This window comes from Dromiciops gliroides, chromosome 1 (genome assembly GCF_019393635.1).
Source record: "Dromiciops gliroides isolate mDroGli1 chromosome 1, mDroGli1.pri, whole genome shotgun sequence".
Lineage (NCBI taxonomy): Eukaryota > Metazoa > Chordata > Mammalia > Microbiotheria > Microbiotheriidae > Dromiciops > Dromiciops gliroides.
Genome location: NC_057861.1, coordinates 705667425 through 705692424, shown reverse-complemented (window position 1 = coordinate 705692424; position 25000 = coordinate 705667425). Strand labels below are relative to the sequence as shown.

Sequence of the window (25000 nt, the reverse complement as noted above, 5' to 3'; positions counted from 1 at the left end):
TCAAGGAAATTAATGCTTCTGACTTTGCCAAGGAAAATCCCACAAGCCATTTGAAGGGAACATCTTAATAGGGATGAGCCTCATGAGAGCATCAGCTCCCATGGATTCACTGATCATCTCTATGCTGATGATTCTCAGGTCTCCTTGTCCGGCCCTAACCTCCATAAGCGAATTTCTAACTGCCTATTTGCTATCTCCGGCCCACACAAATGTTAAGCTCAACATGTCCAAATTGAACCATTCATCTCTCCCCTAAGATCTCCTCTCTTCCTGATACCATTGAGAATACTGCCATCTTCTCCATCACACAGGGTTGAAACCTAGATGCCAACCTCAGGTGCTCTCTCTTACAGCCCTCCCCTCTTCAATCTGTTGCCAGCTCTTGTTGATTCTACCTTGGAAACATCTCTCATACATGCCCCTTTTCCTCCTCTGACACTAGTGCAGACGTTTGTCACTTTAGACCTGGACTATTGCAATATCCTTCTGGTTGGCCTCTCTGACTCAAATCTTTCTCCATTCTAGTCCATCCTTCACTTAGCTGTCAAATTCATCTTTATCAAGCACAAGTCTGACCATATCACTCTCATTCTAGAAACCCCAGTGGCTCCCTGTCATCTTCAGTATAAAATATACAATTCTATGTCTTGGGTTTAAGAGCCCTTGATGACCTGGTCCTTCTCCTGCCTTTCCAGTCTTCTTATATCTTATATTACTCTGTGATATCGTATATAGATCCTATATTACTCTGTGATCCAGTGACACTGTTCCTCCAATAAGCCGTTCCTCGAAGTTTTATATTGGCTGCTCCTCTTCTCCTTCTCTTCATCCTCACTTCCTGCCCTCCCTGGCTTCCTTGGAAACCCAACCAAAACTCTACCCTCTACAAAAAGCCTTTTTTGATTTCCCCCATAAGGCAAGTCCTTTTCCTCTGTTGAAGTTCTCCAATTTATCCTGTATATATTTCGTTTTCACATAGTTGTTGGCATATGCCCTCTTCTGTTATGCTGAGAATCCTTGAGATCAGGGACTCTCTTTTGCCCTTCTTTGAATCCTCGGTAATTAGCACAGTGCCTAGCATATAGCAGTCACATTATAAGTGTTTACTGACTGACTGGCTATCTGGAAAAGGTTACAGGCAGGAGGAGGAGGAGGGAGAGGAGGAGGAAGTTTAAGAGGAAAGAACTGTTGACAGGAGATGTCTTCACAATTTTCATATTTGGACACCTCAAAACTTGTTTTCTGGTGGAGCCATACGGCTCACATTACTACAAGTTTTGGAAGTGATCATTATAAGTTTGGACGCAATTTCTACCTGCATGTGAGCTTCCCTGGGGAAATGACCCAATTTAAGATGGTGCTGGGCTTAGGGAAGAATCACAAAGGGATGAGGTCTTTCCTTGTCCACTAGATGGCGTTCTCGCCCTGTTTCATAATAAGGCAAGGGCTAGGAATGCTGTTTCTCTGCTCTTAATTGCTGTAGGCTCCCAAGAAGACCTTACCCTAACCCTAATCTACTCAGTAGCTAGACCTACACAGTGAGACCTTGGCTGAGAAAATTTTAACAGAGTTGGAAGACTTTGGAGTTGGGTTAGAACTTTTTTTAACTACTTAATCAAGAATGTTTTTTTTTTCCCCAAGGCTTCGAATTTTGGGAAATGTTTATATTTCCTAGAACTTCTCACTCTTCCATACCTTGCAGATAGCATCAAGCAGGACTCAGCTGACTCTATCTTCAGTGCATATGGGACTTTTTCCATCACAGGGCGGCTGACCTGGAAAAACAAAAGTGCTAGTGTAAGGGCTGGAGGTAGGGGATGGTACCTTAAGAATAACCCAGTGTCCTCACCCTCTTGACTGGGTGTTCATCCCCAGGGACCGCCATGAGGTTTAAGACTCTTAAACTCAGTCACATAGTTTCAGCATCCTGGTCCTGATTCTGGCATCAATAAGCTTGTGTGACACTGGATAAGTTACCTAACCTCTTTGGGGCATGTTTCCCCATCTGTAAAAGACAAGAGTTGGCCTTGCTGACCTCCAAGGCCCCTGGGAGAAACTTTCATGGTCATTTAGTCTAGTCTCCTCATCTTACAACTTCTGTGTTTAGGTTGGCCATTTGGTAGGGAGAAAAGAAAATGCTGCTGCTGCTGCTGCTGCTGCTGCTGCTGCTGGTAACCTTCTCTCCTTCCCCTTTCCAAAAGTCATCTACGGTCCCCTTTGTCAATTGGCTCCTCCCCTCCCCCCAAGGCTTTGGCAAAATTTATCTGGCTCCACCCACTGTGGGGCCTTCTGGTCCAAATTTCACTGAGTCTACTTTTCCAAGGAGTGTCCAACACTGGAACTAACCCCTAGCTCCCAGAAAATTCTCTAGAGGGAGGCAAACTCCCACCTAAGGAAATTGTCTAAGCTCACTCCACCTATTCCAGCACAAATTTAGAAATTCCTAAAAAAGAAAGACCTGCTACGCCTGTAACCTGTGCTCAGCCCCACTGGGGACCTAGCACCTTCCTACAATCTTCCTTCAGTGCACAGTTCAGTGGCTACCTCCTGGATGAGGCCTTTTCTGATTGCCCAATCACTAGCATTTTCTCCTTCAGTTATAGCATTACTTTGAGTGTATTGTATTTTGTTTTTTCTGTACACATCCTGACCCTATCCTTCCAAGAGAATATAAGCTCCGTGAGGGCAGGGATTCTCTCTCTCTCTCTCTCTCTCTCTCTCTCTGTCTCTCTCTCTCTCTCTCTCTCTCTCTCTCTCTCTCCCTCTCTCTCTCTCTCTCTCTCTCTCTCTCTCTCTCTCCTCTCTCTCTCCCTCCCTCTCTCTCTCTCCTCTTTCTCTCCTCTCTCTCTCTTTCTCTCTCTCTCTCTCTCTCTCTCTCTCTCTCTCTCTCTCTCTCTCTCTCTCCTCTCTCTTTCCTCTTTCTCTCTCCTCTCTCCCTCTCTCTCCACCCAGAATGCCCACCTCCCTCTCCTCCACTTATGCAAAGATTCCCCATTTTTCAAGACCCATATCAGAATCATGTCATCCAAGAAGCCTTCCTTGATGATTCTAGCTCACACTAATCTCTCCATTTTCTGCACTTAAATAATGATGACAATGATAATAATAGCTAGCATTTATATTGCACTTTAAGGTTTGTAAAGTACTTTACAAATATCTTATTTGATTCTCATAACAACCCTGGGACGTAGGCACTTTTATTATGCCCATCTTACAGATGAGGAAACTGAGGCAGAGGACTGACTTGCCCAGAATCACACAGCTAATTAAGTATCTGAGGCTGTCCCCATACTCCAACAATTCAATAATCACTTATTAAGTACCTGCTGTAGACCAAGCCCTGGGAAACAAAGGTAAAAGGAAAAACAGTTCCAAGGGGCCTTCTGGAGGCTTCCTACTAGGAGATACAAAAGTGTGTGTGTGTGTGTGTGTGTGTGTGTGTGTGTGTGTGTGTGTGTGTTTTAGGGAGGGTGCACTGACAGCTGGGAGCACCAGGAAAGGTTACCATAGTACATGAGCTACCCCTTGAAGGAATCTAAGAAGCAAAAGTGAGAAAGGAATGCATTTCAGGTATAGGGATAGAGTTGAGCAAAAGCATGGAGGCTGGAGATGGGAATGTGGAATTTAGGGAACTACAATTAGGTCAATTCGCTTGGATTGTACAATAAGCCTGGACACGCAGGCTGCAACTAGATTGTGAAGGGCTTTCAATCAGCCCAACACAAGAGCCTAGGCTCTCCTCTCTTGTGCTTTATTGTAGGGGCCAAATCTCATCTTCACATTTAGACTGGAAATCCCATCTCCCGCTGTTGTCTCTTCCTGGCGCCTAGTTAGGCACAAGACAGGTTCTTAATGCATGCGCTTACCCTCATGCTGGACACAGCCAGTGTGTTCTTCAGCCGGTATTTACCATCCTTCTGGGGGAATGTGTAAAGAAGGACGTCACTCATCTAGAAAAAGAGAAACACAAAGCAGATGGATAGTTTTCCTACCATGGAGCTCCACAGACTTGCAGTTTACTGAGGGAAAGGAGACTAGGCTTCTGGGAGGGGGGTGGAGGTATGTGAGAAATGAATCTCACTGTCTTCCTAGGAGCCTCTATGGTGAATGTGGAAAGATACCAGCCTACAGCGCATCCTCATAGATCATAGGCGTAGAGATACAGAGCTTCGGACGCTACCCAGTCCAATACCCTCATTTTGTAGATGAGGAAACAAACACAGAGGAGTGATGGGATTGTCCAAACTTACATAACCAGCAGGTGTCTTAGGTAGGATTTGAACCCGGGTCTTCCTGATTCCAAGTCCAGTCCTTTATTTATTATTCCATGCTCTTTGGGGGGGGGGGCGTTGTACCCAGAGGATTCTCCCTAAGGGGGGTGGGTTTCTTGGGATTGGAGCAAGTTGAATAAAATGTTGTCACCTCAGAACCCTTCCTTCCAAAGACAGTTAATTGCTTCTATCAGGAGGTGGAGGAATTTGATTACCTGTTTGGTGGGTGCCCCAGAGAGGCCAGTGGAAACTGATCCTGGAGGCAATAGTGTGGCAGAAGAAATGCTGGCTCACAGAATAATAGCAGTATGCATTTTGGCTTCAAGGGACCATAGAATCATCTAGTTCCACTGGCCTTTTACAGATGAGGCAACTGAGGCTCAGAGAGTTAAGTAACTTGACCGAGGTCACACAGTAGGAAGAGGTAGAGCTGAGATTTGAACCCAGGTTCCCTGACTAAATCTACCTTTCTTCCCACTGACCCATGCATTGATCATAGGATGTAGAGGTGGAAGGGACCATAGACTTCATCTAACCTGTTTAACTCCATCCTTTTATAGCGAAGTGGTTCAGGATCTTAGGGAAAGAACCTTCTAGACCATCCATTTCTAATCCCCTCATTTCGTGGAGGACAAAATGGAGACCCAAACAAAGAGTTAAGGGGATTGGTTTAGGGTCACATAGGTAATGAGGGATAGAGTCAATATTTGAGCATAGATTTTCTGGCTCCAAACCTAGTGCTCTTTCCTATTACACCATGGCCAGGATAAGAGGTGAGAGACCTCATTTCCAGACCTGTACTTGTCATCTACTTTCTGTGGCAAGTCACCTTCCCTCCTCCAGCCTCAGTTTCCTTTTCTGTAATATGAGGAGTTTGGACTAGGTGATCTCTAAGGCTCTTTCTATCTCCAGTATCTCCTGACTATGAGTGTGGGGTATGTGCGCATGTGCCATTCTTCAGAGTTCCCAATTCAGTGGGAAAACCAGCTGCCCCAGAGTGATGGGCAGCACTCAGGGCTTATTCTAAGCCATCCAGGGACAGAGGAAAGGTGCAGATTCTGGCTGCCATCAGCTGCTTCCCAGAATGCCCTGCTGAGCCTGCAGCCTCCAAAGCTGATTTTTTAATTTATTAAGAATGGGCATATTTTCATCTCTCTCCCTCCCATTTTTTTTAACCTGCCCCCAGCGCACGGCGCTGCCATGGCAACTGTGATTAGCATCCCAGGATTTTATTAAATGTTCAGCGTGGCTTTGTTTGCTAATTGCCAGTTGAGAGGTGCCTTTTCCTTTCCTCTTTTCTCTGAACCACACACAAAGGGGAAAATGAACCTTTAATCTCCAGGAGCTGAGGGCCTGTCCTGTGACTTGGTGATCCGGGAAAAAGAGGAATATTTGGTGGTCTTCCATAATAAGAAGACATCAACGGGTGGCCCTGCCGGCCGCTCTATGTCCACAGGCATGTTTCTGATGAAGGGCCTGAGGTCTTTTTCTCCAACATGTCCCCTGGGACACCACCCACCTGGGACCTCTTTAGGGTCCTGGGTCTCTCCTGACTACCTGGGAGGTTTGCGTTCATCACTTCTCCAACTGGAGCATTAAATGGGAGGGGGAATATGACAGTTTTCTAAGTATCATTTTTATCCCATTATGTCTTTTTTTTTTTTGGTGAGGCAATTGGGGTTAAGTGACTTGCCCAGGGTCACACAGCTAGTAAGTGTTAAGTGTCTGAGGCTGGCTTTGAACTCAGGTCCTCCTGAATCCAGGGCCAATGTTCTATCCATTTCGTCACCTAGCTGCCCCTATCCCATTATGTCTTAACCTCTGTCTGCCTCAGCTTCTTCAACTGTAAAGTGGACATCTATCTCCCAGATTTGTTGTGTGGATCAAAGGAGATAATATTTGTAAATCGAACTGCCTGGCACATAGTAGGCACTTAGTAAATGCTTGTTTCCTTCCTTTTTTTTTTTTTTTTTAAAGATACTCCTGTCATTTTCTCATGAAACTAGAATGGCTCCCCATTGTCTATTATATTAAACCTCAACTCCTTATTCTGCTGTATCAGGCCCTTCATAATCTGATCTCGCACTCTCTTTCCACTCTCCCTCAACTCATACCTTAGGCTTAAACCAGTCTGGTTGTCTCCCTGTCATATTCCTCTGTATCTTTGTGCCTACTATTTCTCCTGCTTGGAGGGACCCTCTCCCTCCCCCCCCCCCCCACCACACACACACATCCTTCTCTTCCCAGTCACAATCTTTAAGGCCCAGTTAAACCAGAGCCTTTTCCAAGCAGCATTCTCTGATCACTCCAGACCTCAGTACTCTCCTATAGCCCTTTCTGTCGACCTCAACTGTCTTGGATCACATCCTCTGGTCTTATTTTCTTTCATGACCCAGCTCCAGAGTACTCCACCAGGTTTCTTACACATTACTCCTCCCCTTCATGAATTCTGTGGTTCAGACAAACAGGCCAATAACTGTCCCTCACAGATGGACATTGTATCTCCTCTCTCTTCCCCTGCCTGGAGTGCACTTACCATGCCTAGAATTTCTAGCCTCCTCCAAAGCTTAGCTCAGATGGTAACTATTCCATGTGGTCTTTCCTGAAACCTCCTTGGCTATCAAAAACCAAAATAAAATGTTTATATTTATTATTGTAACGATTGGAATGGCGCCACCTGCTGGAGACTTACTGTAGAAGAGTTCCGCCCATGAAGCGAAGGTCTTTGAGGGCAAGACCAGGAGTCTTTTCTTTGGCGTCAGGAAGTGACGCGGGCTAGTGGGAGGAGGAAGGAAGAGACTGGCGCTCGCTCTCACTCTTTTTTTTTGGACTCTGGTGGAGAGCGGAGCTAGAAATGCGCTCTCCCTTTAATAGATAGGAATCTAGGCCTTTCTCTCTCTCTTTACCAAATTCTTATTCTTCTTAATAAATGCTTAAAAGTCTAACTCTTGCTAAAGCTTATAATTTATTGGCGACCACTCATTAGATATTTTAGACAGACTAGCTAGAATTTTAGCCCTTAACATTATATTGTACCTAATTATTTATACACATATTGTTTCTCCACTAAAATGTAAGTTTCTTCTCAGCACTACAATGATTCTAGACAATCCCAAAGAACTCATGATGGAAAATGTTCTCCATATCCAGAAAAAAGAACTGTGGATTCTGAATGCAGATTGAACCATACTGTTTCTACTTTTGTTGTTGTTGTTGTTTTTGAGGTTTTCCCCTTATGCTCTGATTCTTCTTTCACAACATGACTAATATATAGCCTATATCAGATTGCTTTCTGCCTTAGGAAAGGGAGTGAGGGAGAAAAATTTAGAACTTGAAAGCTTATGAAAACAAATGTTGAAAACTAATTTTTTGTGGGGCAATGAGGGTTAAGTGACTTGCCCAGGGTCACACAACTAGTAAGTATCAAGTGTCTGAGGCCGGATTTGAACTAAAGTCCTCCTGATTCCAGGGCCAGTGCTTTATCCACTGCATCACCTAGCTGCCTCCGAAAACTATCTTTACATGTAACTGGAAAATAATAAAATACTTTTATGATTTAGAAAACAAAATAAAAAAGAATGTAAGTTCCTTGAGGGTAGACACCGTTTTGTTTTTATCTCCAACATCTAGCTCAGTGCCTGGCACATAGTAGGTGTTTAGGCTTATTGGCTCACTGTCTTGGATATGAGTCTTGTTTTCCCAACTGGACTGTAACCTGCTTGAGGATAAGGACTGTGTCTAATTTGGGTATCAAGGAGCATTGTAGGCACTCAGAAATACTTGTAGTAGAACTTGTGGGGAAAGACTTAAGTTTGATGTGAACTCTTAGCCTTGAATAGTTAGCCCCACCTCTCTTTTTGGCTCTCAGATCTCTTCCAAGCCCTTCTCCCTAAAATTTAATATTCCCAGTTTTACAGTGAGGTTCCTCTGTGTGTAACACACATCCAGCTGTAGAGTTGTCTCATTTCTTCTTCCCCCAAGCCCAGCAGAGGCTTGACAGAGAGGGATCCCCAAAAGCTGCCTGTCCCCTTTACTTCTCATTCCACCACAGCAGGTTTTGTAGAGGAATTCTTGGAAGGCTGAGATCAGAGAGAGTACCTCCTTGGGGGCCTCCCATGGGTGTGTGTTTAGGGATAGAGGGATGGTGAGTGGGAGGGGGTGCAGCTGAGTTAGCCCAGTCTGTGCAAAAGCCTTTGCTGGAGCCAAGACCTCAGGGGAAAGTGGGCCAGCCAAACACCCGAAACATCCTGGCAGGAAGCCCCAGATTCAACAATATCACTGGCCAAGGAAAGCCTGATGACTCTAAGGTCTGACAAAGGTCACTCACACACCCATATAACAACCCAGAAACACACATACACACATCAAAAACAATGAATCCTCCTTTATAACCCCAAACTGGCTTAAAGTGGGTTCAAAACTACTTGAAGTCTTCCTATATTAGCTGAGGCCTCACCCTTGGCTGTCTGGCAGCCTCTGTTATCTGTAACTCAACTGGGAACCAAGAAGAGGGGCCAAAATATAGGCAGTAGAATTTTTGCATGTTAAAAATAAAAATAATTGATGTCAAGATAGTGCTTTAAAATTTGCATATTCACTTAAGCTTCACAACTCTGTGAGGTATGGAGCACAAGTGTTATTATTTTCATTTTAAAGATGGAGAAAATGACATGCCCATAGTAATACAGGTGGTGGCATAGTGTGGAAAGTGCTGGACTTGGGTTCAAGGAACACTTGGGCTTGAATCCTGTTTGACCCTGGCCAAGTCCCCTAATCTCTCTGTGGTAAAATAATGAATTTGGCCCCTACATCTCTTACCTCAGTTTCCTCATCTGTCAAATGAAGGGTGTTGGACTTGATGACCTCTAAGTTCTCTTCCTTTTCTAAATCACTGATCCCGTGACTCCAAGCCTGGCATCCCATCCCATCTGCCCTTATGTTCTCAGCAGAATCCCATCAGCCCCTATTGAATCTTTCTTCCTTGTGAGAATCTAGCAATCTGGGTACTCGGCTCAGCCCAGAGCAGATGAGGAGCAGAAAAGAGAGAAGGGCTGACAGAAGCAGGAGATGTTGATGGCAAATGAGGAGAGAGGAGATGCTGTTTTGTATCCTCTGTTGGATAAGGTGGGACATCTTTCTGCAGGCCACCCTCAGGGCACGGGAGGCCCCAAAGCAAACCCCATCATGTACTTAACCCATTCCCCTTTTAGGGACACTGGGTTAAAATAAATTCCAAGTACAGCCTTTTAAAGGAAAAGGAACCTCAACAAAGGAGATGGGGAGAGAGGGGGAGGAACAGTGCTGCTCCCTCTTTTTCCTATTACTCCCTCATATCACACCATGTAGACCCCCCCATACACACACATACACATACACCCCAATCCTCCTCTGGGGAGGGCCAGCTGACAATTGTCCCTGGAAGGGTAGATTTTCAGGGGATTTTGGAATTCATTCAGCGCAACCCTTCATTTTACAGAGGCCCATCATGGTTTTAAAGTAATGTCCCTAAAGTCACAGCACAAGGGTGGCAGAACCCAGACTTGAATGCAAGCCTTTTGACTCTATATCCTGTGTGATTCCTACCATCCTAGAGATGTCCAATGAAAAGAGTATGGGGCTTGGAATCAGAGGACCTGTGTTCTGTGTGACTGTGGACAAATCACTTCTTTCCGGGCTTCAGTTTCCCCATCTGTAAAAGGAGGGGGAGGGCTGGATGACTCCTGGGGGTCCCTCTAGCACCTAATCTGTGGTTCTATGATCTTTTCACCACCAGACACCCTTATATCTCAGCTTTTCCCTTTCTCTTTGTGGCGTGTGGAAGGAAGGTTTTCAGAGGATTCCTACATTAGACTGGTCTGTGACTCCTCAGACAGCACCATGCTAGATGAAAGGCTGTAATTAATTTAAGTTGTGCCTTTAGCAGGGAGGAGAAAGGTAGGTGCCACTGCAGTTCAACTCTGGTACCTTTTATGGCTACCTCTTCTTCTGCCCCAGAGTTAATTCTTCCAGGGGTCAGCCTGCTTCAGACAGACCCCATCCTTGAACTTCCCTCTATCTTTTCTCTCCACCTCCAACCAATGCAGACCCCAAAATTGTAATTCTTCATTTCCCTTTTTAATCTTTTCCTAGGATGGAGGCTTACATAAGCTTATTAAAAATTTGTTTATTTTTCTATTTACTTTGTCCTTTAACTGTTTGACATTATTCCATTGCTCATATGCAATGGAGGGGCACCAGGGAAAAGAGAAGTATTTTAAACTGTAGGATTTTTTGTTTGTTTTGTTTTTGGCAAGCAAACCATGGACTGAGGGCTCGGAGTTAAAGAAGAATTATTGAGGGCAGCTAGGTGGTGCAGTGGATAAAGCACCGGCCCTGTATTCAGGAGGGCCTGAGTTCAAATCTGGACTCAGACACTTGACACTTACTAGCTGTGTGACCCTGGGCAAGTCATTTAACCCTCACTGCCCCCACCAAAAAAAAGTTATTGATCCCTTTTTAAGTATTTCCAACACAGAGAAAAAACATACCTAGATTTCTCTAGGCGATGAATAAATCAGGAGTCTTGAGAAGAAGGGGGAGGACTGTGACCAGTTGGGTTGGTATTTTAGGTGAGTCTTTCTTGTTTCCCTTTCCTTTTTCCCAGTCTTGGTTTGAGAGGAAAACCCCTCCCAGAGGTGTGGCATTCTGAGAGTAGTTAGAGAGATAGTCATGCCCAAGCCAGAAGGAGTTCCACCCATACCAGGATAGAGCCAAATAAGAGGGAGTGGTAACCCTGCTTACCCAAACACCATGGTACAAATGGGGGTGCCCCTTGTCTCTTATAGTTCTGACAGTCTATGATTCCTGTGAAAATGTAGTTAATCCTAGGAAGAAGGGGCAACCCTAACTTCCCAAAAGACACCTTAGTGGGGCTCAGAATAGCTTCTAAAAGAAAACTGCTATAGGAATGGAGCGCAGGAAAAACGTGTGGAGGAAAAAAAAGAGAATGCATTGAACATTAGAAGCTTGGGGAGTCTCAGTACATAGAATGTTAAAGCTAAGAGGAAACTGGATAATCTTTTTTTTTTTTTTTTGTGTGTGTGTGTGTGTGTGTGTGTGTTTTTTTTTTTTTGCGGGGCAAGGGGGGGTTAAGTGACTTGCCCAGGGTCACACAGCTAGTAAGTGTCAAGTGTCTGAGGCCGGATTTGAACTCAGGAACTCCTGAATTCAGGGCCGGTGCTTTATCCACTGCGCCACCTAGCTGCCCCAAGGATAATCTTTTAATCATGAACCCTATATCATAGACTGACAAACTCCTCAGCTAGACATTAAAAGTTCATTGCAGGGGCAGCTAGGTGGCGCAGTGGATAAAGCACCGGCCCTGGAGTCAGGAGGACCTGAGTTCAAATCCGGTATCAGACACTTAACACTTACTAGCTGTGTGACCCTGGGCAAGTCACTTAACCCCAATTGCCTCACTAAAAAAAAAAAAAAAAAAAAGTTCATTGCAATTTGGTTCTAGCCAATTCAGGATCATTGGACATTATTCCCCTTCATGGGTTCTATGTTCTAGCCACAACGGCCCACTTGCAGTATGTCCATCCATCTCCGCTCTGCCTCTGGATAAGCTGTCCTCCATGTCTAGAAGGGACTAGAACCTCTAGCTTCCTTCTTGCCTTTCCTGAACCCCCTGTAGTGGTCAATGCTTCCTCTCTCCTCAAATAAGCCCGTGTAGACATATGTGTGTTTACATGTATCTCTGCTCCTCCCTCCTAACCCTCACCGTTTGAATATAATTTCCTTATAGGGCAGGGATTGTGTTTGATTTTATCTTTGTGTCCCTAGTACCCAACGCAAGTGCTTCACACAGTAGACAGTCATTCGATTAGCTCGCTCAAGGCCACACAGCTACTAAGCAGCAGTTTCCCACCACAATACCGTACTGCTTCCTCCAGCAGCAGGCTGGAAAGGGAGGGGAGAACACCAGAGACAATTCTTTATGGCTGCACAAGTCTATGGAGTCCACCTTCCCCATGAGACTGTGAGCTTCTTGAGGGCAAGGGCCCCAGCACTGAGCACAGTGCCTGGCACATAGTAAGCACTTAATGAATTCTAGTTAACTGGCCCCAGCCATTCCAGAGTCTTACCAGGAAGAGATGTCGAGGGTGTCTGGATTTTCCTGTCACTTTCATCAAAGTCCCTTCTTTCAGGAATTCCTGTAAGGAATAATCTGGTTTCAGCAGCTGGTTCCTTGTGGTCAGCCCCTCTGTCCCCATTTTATCCCAATTATGTGCCAGAAAACTTGTCAAGGAAGAGGAGAGCAAACCTTTACCCCAAATTAGTCACATCCTTCTGCACACAGGACCGGGGCAGGGACGGCATTAGTGATCCTGGGAAGGGTCTCACCCTCAAAGGACCAACCTTCAAGGCCTGACTCCAAGAAGGAGCTCTGAGGGACAGCTAGGTGGCACAGTGGATAGAGCACCGGCCTTGGAGTCAGGAGTACCTGAGTTCAAATCCGGCCTCGGACACTTAACACTTACTGGCTGTGTGACCCTGGGCAAGTCACTTAACCCCAATTGCCTCACTTAAAAAAAAAAGTTAAAAAAAAAAAAAAGAAGGAGCTCTGAGGCTTACTACCTGTAGGACCCTGGGCAAGTTGCTGAACCTCCGTGGGCCTCAGTTTCCCCCACTGTAAAAGGAGGGGGTTGGACTAGATGACTTCTAAGTGTTTTTTCAGCTCTAAATCTATGATCTTAATTCCAGCCTTCTTTGAGGAGCCTTCGTTGGCCATCCAACCGCCACTGATCTCATGGCACTTAATACGTATACTAGTTACCTGGCACTTAAGTCTTTTATGGCCAGATTGTATTATTATTATTGGGAGTAATGATATGAGTATTGTCAATACTGTCCATATTATTAACAACAATAATAACTCATATCATATAGTGCTTTAAAATTTACAAAGTATATTTCCCCATAAGAACTCTAAGAGGTAGGGCAGCATGGTTATCATTTAACCCCTGTTTTACAAATGGAGAAACTGAGGCTTAGAGAGGAGAAGCCATTTGTTCTGGGTCATCCGATGAAAGAGAGGAATTTCTTTCCCATAAGACTATGTGCTCCTGGAAGGCAGGGACCCTCTCGGTTCCTCTCATACCGTGTAAGCTCTTTGAGTTCAGGGACTATTTCCTCTTCAGCATCTAGCAGAGTACCTGGCACATAGTAGGTGCTTTATAAATGCTTGTGGATGCATAGTATCTAGGAGGATACTGGGTACCCAGCGAGCACTCAGGAAGGATTAGCAGAGGTAAAGGCTCTCTTATAGGCTGAACCGGACCCTTGGTACCAGTTTATTTGTTTTTCTTGCTCTTGGCAAGTGTCACTTGACATAAAGTGATATGGTTCTGGCTATGGGCCACTGCCCAGATCATACATTCCTCTTCTTCTCTGAATGGAGCCTCAGAATATTTGATATAGCAAGTAAAGGTGGTGCAGTGGATAGAGTGCTGAGCCTGAAGACCTGAGTTCAAATCCAGCCTGAGATAGTAGCTATGTGACCCTGGGCAAATCACTTTCTGTCTGTCTCACTTTCCTATTGGAATAATGATTGAATAAAGATAATAAAACTCCCAGGGTTGTTGTAAGGATCAAACGAGTTAAGATTTGCAAAGCACTTAGCACAGTGGCACTGTAGGCACTAAATAAATGCTTAGGAAATAAATAGGAAGAAATAAGTTCCTTCCTTCCTTCCTTCCTTCCTTCCTTCCTTCCTTCCTTCCTTCCTTCCTTCCTTCCTTCCTTCCTTCCTTCCTTCCTTCCTTCCTTCCCTCCCTCCCTCTTTCCCTCCATTCTTGCTTCCTTCCTCCCTTCCTTCCTTTCTTCCCTCCCTCCTTTCCTCTTTCCCTCCCTCCCTCCCTCCCTCCTTCCTTCCTTTCTTCCTTCCCTCCTTCCTTCCTTCCTTCCTTCCTTCCTTCCTTCCTTCCTTCCTTCCTTCCTTCCTTCCTTCCTTCCTTCCTTCCTTCCTTCCTTCCTTCCTTCCTTTCTTCCCTCCCTCCCTTCCTTCTTCCTAAAGGGTAGTGATGAGTACATCAGATCATAGGGACCCCAGAAGCAATCTAGTACAGCGCCCTCCTTATAAAGATGAGGAAGCTGAGGCTCCAGGGATGTGACATGAGCTGTCCAAGGTCCCACAGGTAGTTGAACAGCAAGAGATAGGGTTCACAAAGCCAGGTCCTCTGACTTCAGATCCAGGGCTCTTTCCACTCACTCCTACTGGGTCCTGACTAAGCCAAAGTGCTGGATTTGATTTGGGAAAAAGGCTCAGAAAAAGAATAACTGTTAGTTCCAAATATAACCCTGCAGGCACCTTCTATTTTTTCTCTCAGCTTCTTTCCCTTAATTGGCAATAATATGGAAATGACATTGTGGATGGTTGTTTGTCAATAGAATTTTATGTTTGCTATTCATAATATTAAAACCAGGTGGATTTCTCTTTCTTAAAAATAAATGAAAAGTTTTGTGGGTTTTTAAAAACATATATACAGCTCTCAGGAAATCTCTTTTTCTTTTGGTCAGGGACCTTCCATAGTGGGTGGAGGGCGGGGGGATGTTCCCCTTCTCTCCTAACTAAAGCTCACTGATTTTCTCTTCCTCAGGAGCAGGGGTGTCTCTTGTGAACTCTGAGGTAAAAATACACATCGACTCCTTTAAAAGTGGAGAACTGCCCACAGGGCATAGATGCTTCTTCCTATGGAAACATGACGTATGACCACGGGTACCAGCCCTGACCCTGGGGAATAAGGCAAGCCACCAGCCCAGGCCCTTTGCCCTCGGCTTCTGGCCCTGGGCCAGGTAGAACAAGAGGTCCTGGCCTCCTCCTCCTCCCAGGCCCAGAGCCCAGCCTGCACCAGTAAACACCACCTGTAGCCAGGCTGGGCTGAGGTCTCACCCTGCACTGATCCAAAATAAAACTGGCCCCCAAACAATGGTCTTATCAGGGGCCTCACCCACTGTGCTTACCCTTCCTGGCTGGAGGAGGTTGTTCTGGCCTCTGACGCTGTGCTCGATGTGGACCAACTTCTGTAGGTTTTCCTGCGGGCGAGACAGGAGTAGAAAATTAAAATGGGTCAGAGAGATTAGGGGAAGGAGAGGGGGAAGCCTGATTTTTTTTCATTTGTTTGTTTTAAAAAAAACAGATGTCCGTCCAAGCAATACTTATTGAGAACCCACAAGTGTTCCGGGCACAACTGGGGAGAAAGAAATGGTTAAGACATGGTCCCTGCCTTGGTGGAGTTCATAATCTAGGGGGAGGATGAGACATGTGCCCAATTAAGCTAATACAATTAAAGAGATAACTAATGATTTGAGGGAACTATAAGCACAGTGGCAGGGGGGTGGTCCATAGAAGGAGAGAGATAACTCTTAGCTAGAAGAAATCAGAGATTTCTCTGAGGAGACGCTATTTGAATTAGAATCATGCTGTTAGGATTGGTAGCAAGGGTAGAATTTTCACAAGCAGAGATGGGGGTGGGGCAGGGAGGGTTTTCCATAAAGAAATAACAGCGTGAGCAGAGGTATAGCTATTAGAAAGGGCTTGGAGAGGGGGAGGGCATGGGTGAGTTGGCCCCACCCTCCAGGTAGGGCCAAGTCAGACCCTGGACTGCTAGTCTGCCAGCCTTACTGGGCTGCTGGACTGCCAACCAAACAGACTGTGTGGGATGGAGAAGTTACTCAGATATGGGACATCAATGGGAGCAGCAGCAGCTTGCCAGATGGGCAGGCAAAGGATGGAGAGGTTGGCCCCCTCTGTGCTACCTAGCCCATTCTTCCAAAAATCTCAAACCCAACCTCCTGGCCGAAAGCCATGGAAATCAATATCCTTTTAGAGATTGAGACACACAGAAAAAGAGGAAGACAGTGACAGAGAAGCAAGGAGAGGGATACAGAGATGAAGACGGAAACAGAAAGAGGCTAGGAAGGAGTAGTTATAGAAAAATAGAGAAATGTACAGGAATCAAGTTCTATCATGTTTGTGTCTCCTTCCCCCAAATAAAATGTAAAGTCCTTGAAATTAGGGGATGTTAAGACTTTGTGTCCCTAGCACCTAGAGTAGCAGCTTGTCCAGAGTGGGTGCTTAATAAATGTTTGTTGATTTGGTTAGATATGAGAGTTGAGGGAGAGGGAAGAGTAAAAAATAATCGATCCCAAGGTTATGAATATCAGAGACTGGATAAATAGTTGGACCACTGATCTGAGGGTGAAATTGGGGAAGGGGGAGAACAGGTTTAGGGGAAAAGACACTAAGATTGGGTTTGGACATGTTGAGTTGGAGGTGCTTGTGAGACAACCAAGTGGAGATGTTCTGTGGGCAGCTAAAATTCAGGATATGAAACTCAAAAGACCGATCAAGGTTAGAGACATCAATCTGGACATTTTCACAGATGTGGGAATTATAACCGTGGGAGCAAATGAGATTGCTAAGGAAGAGAGTACGTGTATATATCTATATCTGTATCTATAGCTATATATTTATAGACCTATGTGTAGCTAAATGCATACAGAGAGAGAGAGAAGAAAGGGAAAGAGGGAGAGAGAGAGGGAGAGAGAGGGAGGGAGGGAGAGAGAGAGAGAGAGAGAGAGAGAGAGAGAGAGAGAGAGAGAGAGAGAGAGAGAGAGAGAGAGAGAGAGAGAATATAGTAGACTGGGGACTGAACCCTTAAGAGATTGGAAAGGGATGAAATAGAGAAGAAGTAATAGAAAGATAAAATGATGTGGTAATTCTGAAGTCATGGGGAGGGGTGGTGGTGGAGAAAATCCCATAGGAGATCAACAGTATCAAAAGCTGTAGAGAGGTCAAGGAAGATGACAATGTAATATTGGATCCGGCCATTTGCACATTAAAAGGTGATCTTTTATATAACTGTTTGAATACAGTGATTTGCTTGTAAGTCAGATTGTAAAGAGTTGAGCTGAAGGTAAGCAGGAAGGTATTATATTTAAAGATGCTTAACTATGAAGGGAAGAAGAAAAATGGAAGCTGGATGGGGTAGCACAGTTGAGGGAAGTCTTTTTTAAAAAAATAGGATTGGAGAAGCCTGACTATGTTAATAGGTAGAAGGGAAGAAACCAGCAGAGAGAGAGAATGAAAATGTATGCAAGAAAGGGATGGCTGCTGGATCAAGGTCCTGGAGAAGGCAGGAAGGAATGAGACCGAGGGAACAAGTAAAATCGTTAGCCTTAGTGAGGAGTAAGGATACTCCTTTTTCTGTGAGAAGAAAGAAGGTGATGAGAGAGGGTGGGTGACCATGTTTGAGAAGTTCTGAGGGATGAAGGAGAGAAGCTGGAGACAGCCAGCAGTATGACAAGTGTGATGACACCTGGATAGTGGAAGTACAAGAGCAGAGAACTTAGACAAGCTGAGACTTATAATAAATAGCATGAGGTTTTAGCCCCAACTTGGCCCTACCTCACTCTGTGGCCACAGGCAAGTGGCTTCCTTTCCCTACTCCCATCTTATCCTCTTCATATAAGGAGGTTACCTCTGATCACTATGAGAATCAGGCAGGAGAAGAAAGAAAGCTCCTTAGAAACCCATGGAGTATTGTTGGGTAAAGAACTAGAATGTCAAACAGAAGGAGAGTCCACACCAGCGTTGGCAGGTCTGCTGGTTTAACACTGCCCCAGTGATAAAACATTATGCCCGGTGACCCGGCGGGGCTCCCTGCCAACCCTGCCAAATTCTTTTTTTTTTTTAGACAATGAGGGTTAAGTGACTTGCCCAGGGTCACACAACTAGTAAGTGTTAAGTGTCTGAGGCCAAATTTGAACTCAGGTTCTCCTGAATCCAGGGTCTGTGCTTTATCCACTGTGCCACCTAGCTGTCTGCGCACCGCCCCCCCAATTCTTAAGGAAACCAAGAGGCTAGAGGAAGAGCCCAAGAACTGTAAGCTGACGGACAGCCTCCTCCTCTTCTCCCTTGGCCATGTCAGCCTTCCACATGTGGATTCGATTTCTTTCCTTCCCTCTTCCATTCTGTCCCCCCTCAGCCCTGCCCCTCCCATCCCCTGCCTTCCCATCTCCCCAGCTTGGGAAGCTGACATAGTGGGATTCCATAACTCAAGAAGCTACTTAAGAGTTTGGTTAATAGAGCACAGATGTACCAGGCTCAGCGACATGAGCGCAGAGCAATGTTGGATTGGTGGCCAAGACACTTTAAAGAGTCCTCCTCTGGCAGGCAGCACAATTGTCATGTCATTACCCCAAATGTACCGCTGCTAAAGACAGGCGATAGCAGCCAGTGCTTCTCAGAGGGGCACGATGAGCTCCCCATGTTTGCGACGCCATTTCCATTTTCCAAAGCCCCTTCCCAGCCTTTCTCCCATTTGATCCTCACGACAGCCTCTTACAGAGAGGAAACCCAGGCTCAGAGATGGCTTGTGCTTGTGGCATCACTTGTGCCTGGACTCAGGCTGGCTGACTCCAAATTCAGTCATTTTTCTACTACGCCATTGTGCCTGCTTTGTCTTATGAGGGGTCTATTAATGGGGGAACATTTCAGGGCGGATGAATGGAAAGAGAGGAGGTAGGAAGGATACATAGTTTGGAGACAGGTAAAATGCCCTGAACATTATGGAGGCATCTACACCCTGCCACACCCCCCCCCAAACACACACACACACACATCCCTCTCTTTGTCTCTATTTCTTCTCTCTCTTCCTTTCTTCCTTTCCCATTTCTGTCTCTATTTCTCATTCCCAATCGCTTCTCTGTCTATGTTCATCTGCCTCTTTTTCCTCCTTCTCTCGATCTCACACACACACACACACACACACACACACACACACACACAGGCTGAGTTATACAGAATGTCCCAAAAGTCTTAGTGCAGTTGTAACCTTTAATAACTTTAGGAATACAAATGCTACAAACTTACCCCCAAATCCCACCCTATCATTTGAAAGTTTAAGTATTTAAATTTCTTTTGCACTTATTTAGTTATGAGGATTGTGAATAGTACATTTTTTAATTTTAGTTTTTCACAAGACACAGCTGTGTCGTTACACATTGTGAGTATGTGTGTGTGTGTGTGTGTGTGTGTGTGTGTGTGTGTGTGTGTGTGTGTGTGGACAGTTTCTGGATGATGCTTTCTCAGATCAGTGGTGTGGGAGAGGAGGTCCTCTTGTGGGGTCATATCGCAACAATCAAAACCTCACTTTTGGATGATCTTTTTTTTGTTTGTCTTTTGTGGGGTTTTTTTGGGGGGGTGGGTGGGTCAATGAAGGTTAAGTGACTAGCCCAGGGTCACACAACTAGTAAGTGTAAAGTGTCTGAGGTTGGATTTGAACTCAGGTCCTCCTGAATCCAGGGCCGGTGCTTTATCCACTATGCCACCTAGCTGCCCCTGGATGATCTTAATGTTAATGTTCCAAATGCAATCCTTTCAGGCAATGAACAGCAGCTGATCCAAGTTTTAGTAAAGTTCAAAAATTGACTAGCACAGTGTATAGCATAAAGAGTAAAGTTCTATTGGATTTTAATAAGAAACATACCAATATGTAAAATTGAAATAATTAACCTTTCAAATCTGGGTTTTTTGTTGTTGTAAGTTTGTAACATGTCTTCTTCTGAAGTTATTAGTGCTTAAAACTGCCCCAAGACTTTTGGGACACCCTGGTTTACAAAGTGTTTTACAAAGCTCATTACACCTCATTTGACACTTGTAACAACCCTCCGAGATGGGTGGTGTTGTTATTCCTTTTACAGATGAGGGGAATGAAGCTCAGAAAGGCTCGGTCCAAAGACAATCAGCTAGTAAGTATTCTGAAGCAGGATCCAGATCCAGTTCTTAGATCACAAAGCTGAAGCTAGAAAGGACCTCAGAGGTCACCTAGTTCAACTGCCTCATTTTACAGATAAGAAACTGAGGCTCACAGAGGTGAATCGATTTGTCAAAGATCACACAGGCACTAAGCACTAGAGGTGGATTTGAACCCAGGGTCACCAACTGCTCTCTTCACTGTACCGTTCTGCCTCTCCTGACTCTCACTCCACTGCTCTACCCACTAAATCACACTGCCTCACCTTCATCCCAGACACTGAGGTCAGGAGCATCAAATTTCTCCCTGGGAGAAACTATTGAAGGTTTGGTATCAGCAGTAGTTAAACACTGATAACCACCTTCTTCAAGCCCCTTTATTACATTAATGAGAAGGTTTGTTCCTTGAGAGTATGGATTATCTAATACTTTGTATTTATATCCCCAACACTCAGCACAAATATTTGGCATTTAATAGATGCTTGTTGATTGACTGATTGATTGGCAGGACTGGACCAAGTCTTCAGAGTCACACATACATTACTGAATCTTGGCTACAGCCCTGACATCATGTTGCTGGTCTTCCAGCTGATGACACAGGGGCTGTTGCTCAAGTATAGTAACCATACTATATTTTATTAACCCATTCCAATCTAGCCCCCACACATACAAATAAATCCAGCAAGTTTAAAGAGATGATATTGTACTGAATGAGACCTCAGAGTTTATCTAGTTCAACACTCTCCTTTTTGTCCCCCCATCCCACCCTTGAGAAGAAATCTGAGGCCCCAAACTGGGAACAGACTTTCCTAAAATGATACTGATAAGGTTAGGACTGGAACTTGTCTCTCAGCTCTTAGTCCAGAACCCTTCCCTCTAACACCCAGTTAGTGTTATTGACACAGCGAACTTCCCAGGTTAAAGAGAAACCAGAATGGAAGGAGGGATGGAGGGAGGAAAGTGGAATGGGGGAGCGGATGTAGGTATTTTCATCTAAAGGAACTCTCCTATAACATGATGGATGAGGCCATAAGGAGTTGGATACAGTGGCAAAAAACCAGCCGTCTCCTTGGGATGATAACTCAAGGTTAATAAATGAGCCCCCAGGACAGCCAGGAAGATTTAGGTTGTAACTCAAGGCTGCTCTCAGCACTGGCCAGACCATCGGTGGGCCTCTGCCTCTGCCTAGCCCCGGACTATAGAGCTGGGCCTTCATAGCCCACCTGGGCACCAGAAGCAGACCCTCCTATGGCTCTGCTGAGTGACCTTTGCCCTGGCCTGTCAGGAGAATAATAAGAGGAGGTATTTATTGCTCTAATATATGTTATCGTTTTAATCCTCATGATAAACCTTCAAGGAAAGCATTGCAGGCCTCACCGATGAGGAAATGAGAATAGAGAGAGGTAAAGTAACTTTGGGACTTTTCCAAGGTCACACGGACATAGCGTCGTGCATTTAGAATCACAAGAAATAAAAAAAAAATTAAAAAAGAATCACAAGGAATCTTAGAAGTCACCTAGGGTAGTCTCTTGGTTTGACAGATGAAGAAACTTGGTCCCAGAGAGGTGAAGGTCACTAGGGATGCAAATGGTGGAACAGACTCTCGAACCCCGAGAAGATAATGTGACATAGTGGAAAGAACCCGAGTTCAAATCCTGATTGTGTGACCATTGACAAGTTCCTTCTTCTCTCTAGGTCTCAGTTTTCTTATCTGTAAATGGGAGGCTGGACAAAACAAACTCTAATGTCTCTCCTAGCTCTATATTTGATGATCACTTTTGTCAGTATATTTCCCATTTCACAGAGAAGGAAAATCAAACTTGTGGGTAAAAAAGTGACTTGCTTGTCCATGGTGTGTTAGTGCCAGAGTTGGGACTGGAATTCAAATCTTGGAGCTCCTCTGGGATTCCTTCCAACAATTCCACCCAACAATCTGTCATAGGGGCATAGATTTAGAGCCGGAAGGGATCTTAGAAGTCATCGGATCTAATGAAGCCTGCCCCTGTTTTACAAATGAGGAAACTGAAGGCCAGAGAGTGTAAGCAACTCCCCCAGCCTCACGTTATAAGTAACTAAAGGAGCTAGGATTCAAACCCAGATTTTCCTGAGGAAGTCTGGCACTCCATCCATTAGGCCAAACTGTCTCCATCTAATCAATTAACAAGCATTTATTAAGTGCCTACTATGTATTGTACCCAGCACTGAGGGTCACAGAGACAAGAATGAAACATTCCCTGTCTTCAAGGCATCAAAAACATCATTGAATGGTGAGAAAAAAAAGGACAATTAAAGAAACCCTTTGAAAAGTGAAAAATGATTTGTAAAGGAAAGGCAGCTTCAGAGAGGGATTTTTTAAAAGCACAATACTTTGGGGCAAGAGGGACCTGTGTTCAAATCTTGTCTTTGCTGTAAGATCTTGGGCAAGTCACTTCCCTTTCTCTAAGAGGCAGCTGGGTTGCTCAGTGGATAAAGTGCTGGGCCTGGAGTCAAGAAGACCTGAGTTCAAATCCAGCCTCAGACACTGGTTCTGTGACTCTAGGCAAGTCACTTACCCTCTGTTTGCTTCAGTTTCCTCACCTGTAAAATAGGACTGATGATAGCATTTACCTCTCAGGGTTGTTGTAAAGCTCTAATGAGATGATATTTGTAAAGAGTTTAATTTGGGGGTGGGCTGGGCTGGGCAATGAGGGTTAAGTGACTTGTCCAGGGTCACACAGCTAGTAAGTGTCAAGTGCAAATTTGAACTCAGGTCCTCCTGAATCCAGGGCCGGTGCTTTATCTACTGTGCCACCTAGCTGCCCCCATTTGTAAAGAGTTTAGCACATGGTGGGGACTATATAAATGCTAGCTATTATTATTTCTATAAAATGGGGGAGTTAGACAAAATAACGTCCAAACTCTTTTCTGGCTGAGACATTCTAAAGCTGTTGTTTGACAGGTGGCTTTCAGTGCCAGAAAGAGAATGAGGAGGAGAACCCCCAAATCCTAGAACTCAGCCCCCCCTAGCTGGCCAGGTGACCTCTTAAAAGCCACCTGTGGTGCTGCCCATGGGGCCCATAGACCCTTCAGACCGGTCAGAATGTGGCCTCTGAGCTCAGCGGCCTGGGGAAGCCAATGAGACAAGTGGTTTAACAGGATCTGCACAACCTGGCCCATTTCACCAGGCGGATCTGCTGACAGATCAAAGAGAGGGCTGGGGTGGAGAAGTCGTTCATCTTTGAGAGCTGGGGCCAGGGAGGGGAAGAGGGACTTCCCAGCTGTGCACAGCTGGCTTGGAGGACAACGGGAGGCTTTTGTTTGCTGGAGAAACTTCAAATATCAGCTAGGGTCAGTGCCAGGAGAGAGTCGTTTAGCCACCGGCGGCTGCTCTGGTACCTCTCCTGAGGGCACTGCCTGGCATCCTCGCCCTCACGCATGGGAGGGAGGCGGTCTCCTTGGCCTTGATTCTTAATGGGGAAAATCCAAAAGGATCTCAGAGGTGGTGCCAACCTCAGGCTCAGTGGGAATGATGGGAGGCATCCCATCTGTTCCCCAAATGTCTGCAGTTGTTGGGAGTTTGCTGCTTTGAGGAGGGTTGGGAATAACCAGCTCCTTGCCCCTGTATCCAGCAGAGTGTGGGCTACGGCTTTGGCTGGACCTGGCACTTCTGGGTAAGGCAGTATGGGCCAAGCTCAGAGAAATCCTGCAGTGCCAAAGGTCCAGCCAATCACTCAGCAGGAAGAGAAACTGCAGCCTTGGGACACAGGGCGAAGCTACATGCTCTCCCAATGGCTTTGTGGTCAGGGGAACAGGAGAAAGACATTCCTGGGGTGATGAGGGAGGAAGAGCTAACCCAGGGCCATGATGGGACCCAGGAAACCAGCATACTTTTCTCCCTGCTTCCCTCATTCAACAAGGACATAGTTCCCTCCTGCAGCTGAGGGTGTTGGCACATTAGGTCAGACAACCAGGGCCTGGAAAACCAGGTTTTATTCTCAGATTCAGACCTTTTAGACTATTGATTCTTTTCAATGTAATGCAGTGTGGTATAATAGAAAGTGCACTTGAGTCGAATTGCACTGAGTTCTAATTCTTCCTCAAATATTTATTAACTGTGTGATCCTGGGCCAGTCACTTTAATCAGTCTCAGCCTCAGTTTCCTCATCTGTAAAATGGGCTTAATGATAGCCCATACCTAACGGGGTTGTTGTAAGGTTCAAGTGAGATACTATATGGAAAAATATTCTCTAAACATTGAAGCACCTCATGGATGTTAGTTACTTAGTAAAAGTCCCTTGAAGGAAAGGCCCACATTTTATGTCTCTCTAGGAGCCTGACCATATAGACCAATGTCTTGCCTATAGCTGTCCTCAATAAAAACCTGATGGTTGACTGACTGAATGATCTGAAGCAATCTATTGCTTAACCTCTGTTTCTCTGACAGAAGGGGACAGTTGCTTTGGAAGGCACAAAAGCCTATCTCTCAACCTCCAGAGAAGAGGTCCTTGGCCCCCTGAGCTAGTACAGCCCCAGACTTCTGGGACCATTCCATCACCTTGTTTTGAAAGAGAGATTTTGCCAGGAGGATGGACAGGGATGTCCAGGACTTACCCCTTGCTCCATGCTGTCGTTAGCTCGGTCTGTGACTTTGGAGATGAGGGCCAAAGCATCTGGGGAATGAAATGGAGCAGAAAGTGGATTATCTGGGGTGAGGGTGAAGTTCCTATTTTATGACCCTCTACTGACTGAGAAAGCCCAGGGTAACTGCTTTGTCTCCTGTCCATGGGAAAATGACAATAGCTTCCAACGTCTCTGCAGGGCCTTTTAGGCTTGACTCCATTAGAGTCTAAGCCACTTGAGGGAAGGGACTGTCTTTTGCCTTTCTTTGTATGCCCAGTATCCTTAGCATTGTTCCTGGCACATGTCAGGTGCTTAATAACTGCTGACTGAC

The 25000-nt window shown here is 45.3% G+C and overlaps 1 protein-coding gene across 3 annotated transcripts in view; it reads right to left on the bottom strand.

Annotated features, from left to right (window-relative positions):
• Nucleotides 1-25000, bottom strand: part of FGD5 (FYVE, RhoGEF and PH domain containing 5) — a 186227-nt gene that overhangs the window by 11968 nt on the left and 149259 nt on the right. For all 3 annotated transcript variants that reach the window (XM_043979716.1, XM_043979719.1, XM_043979717.1), the window contains exons 10-14: nt 24661-24719; nt 15276-15347; nt 12398-12466; nt 3867-3950; nt 1696-1775 (exon numbers count right to left, since the gene is read on the bottom strand). In XM_043979716.1, coding sequence (XP_043835651.1) covers nt 1696-1775; nt 3867-3950; nt 12398-12466; nt 15276-15347; nt 24661-24719 — 364 coding nt within the window. The remainder of the gene's footprint in view (nt 1-1695; nt 1776-3866; nt 3951-12397; nt 12467-15275; nt 15348-24660; nt 24720-25000) is intronic.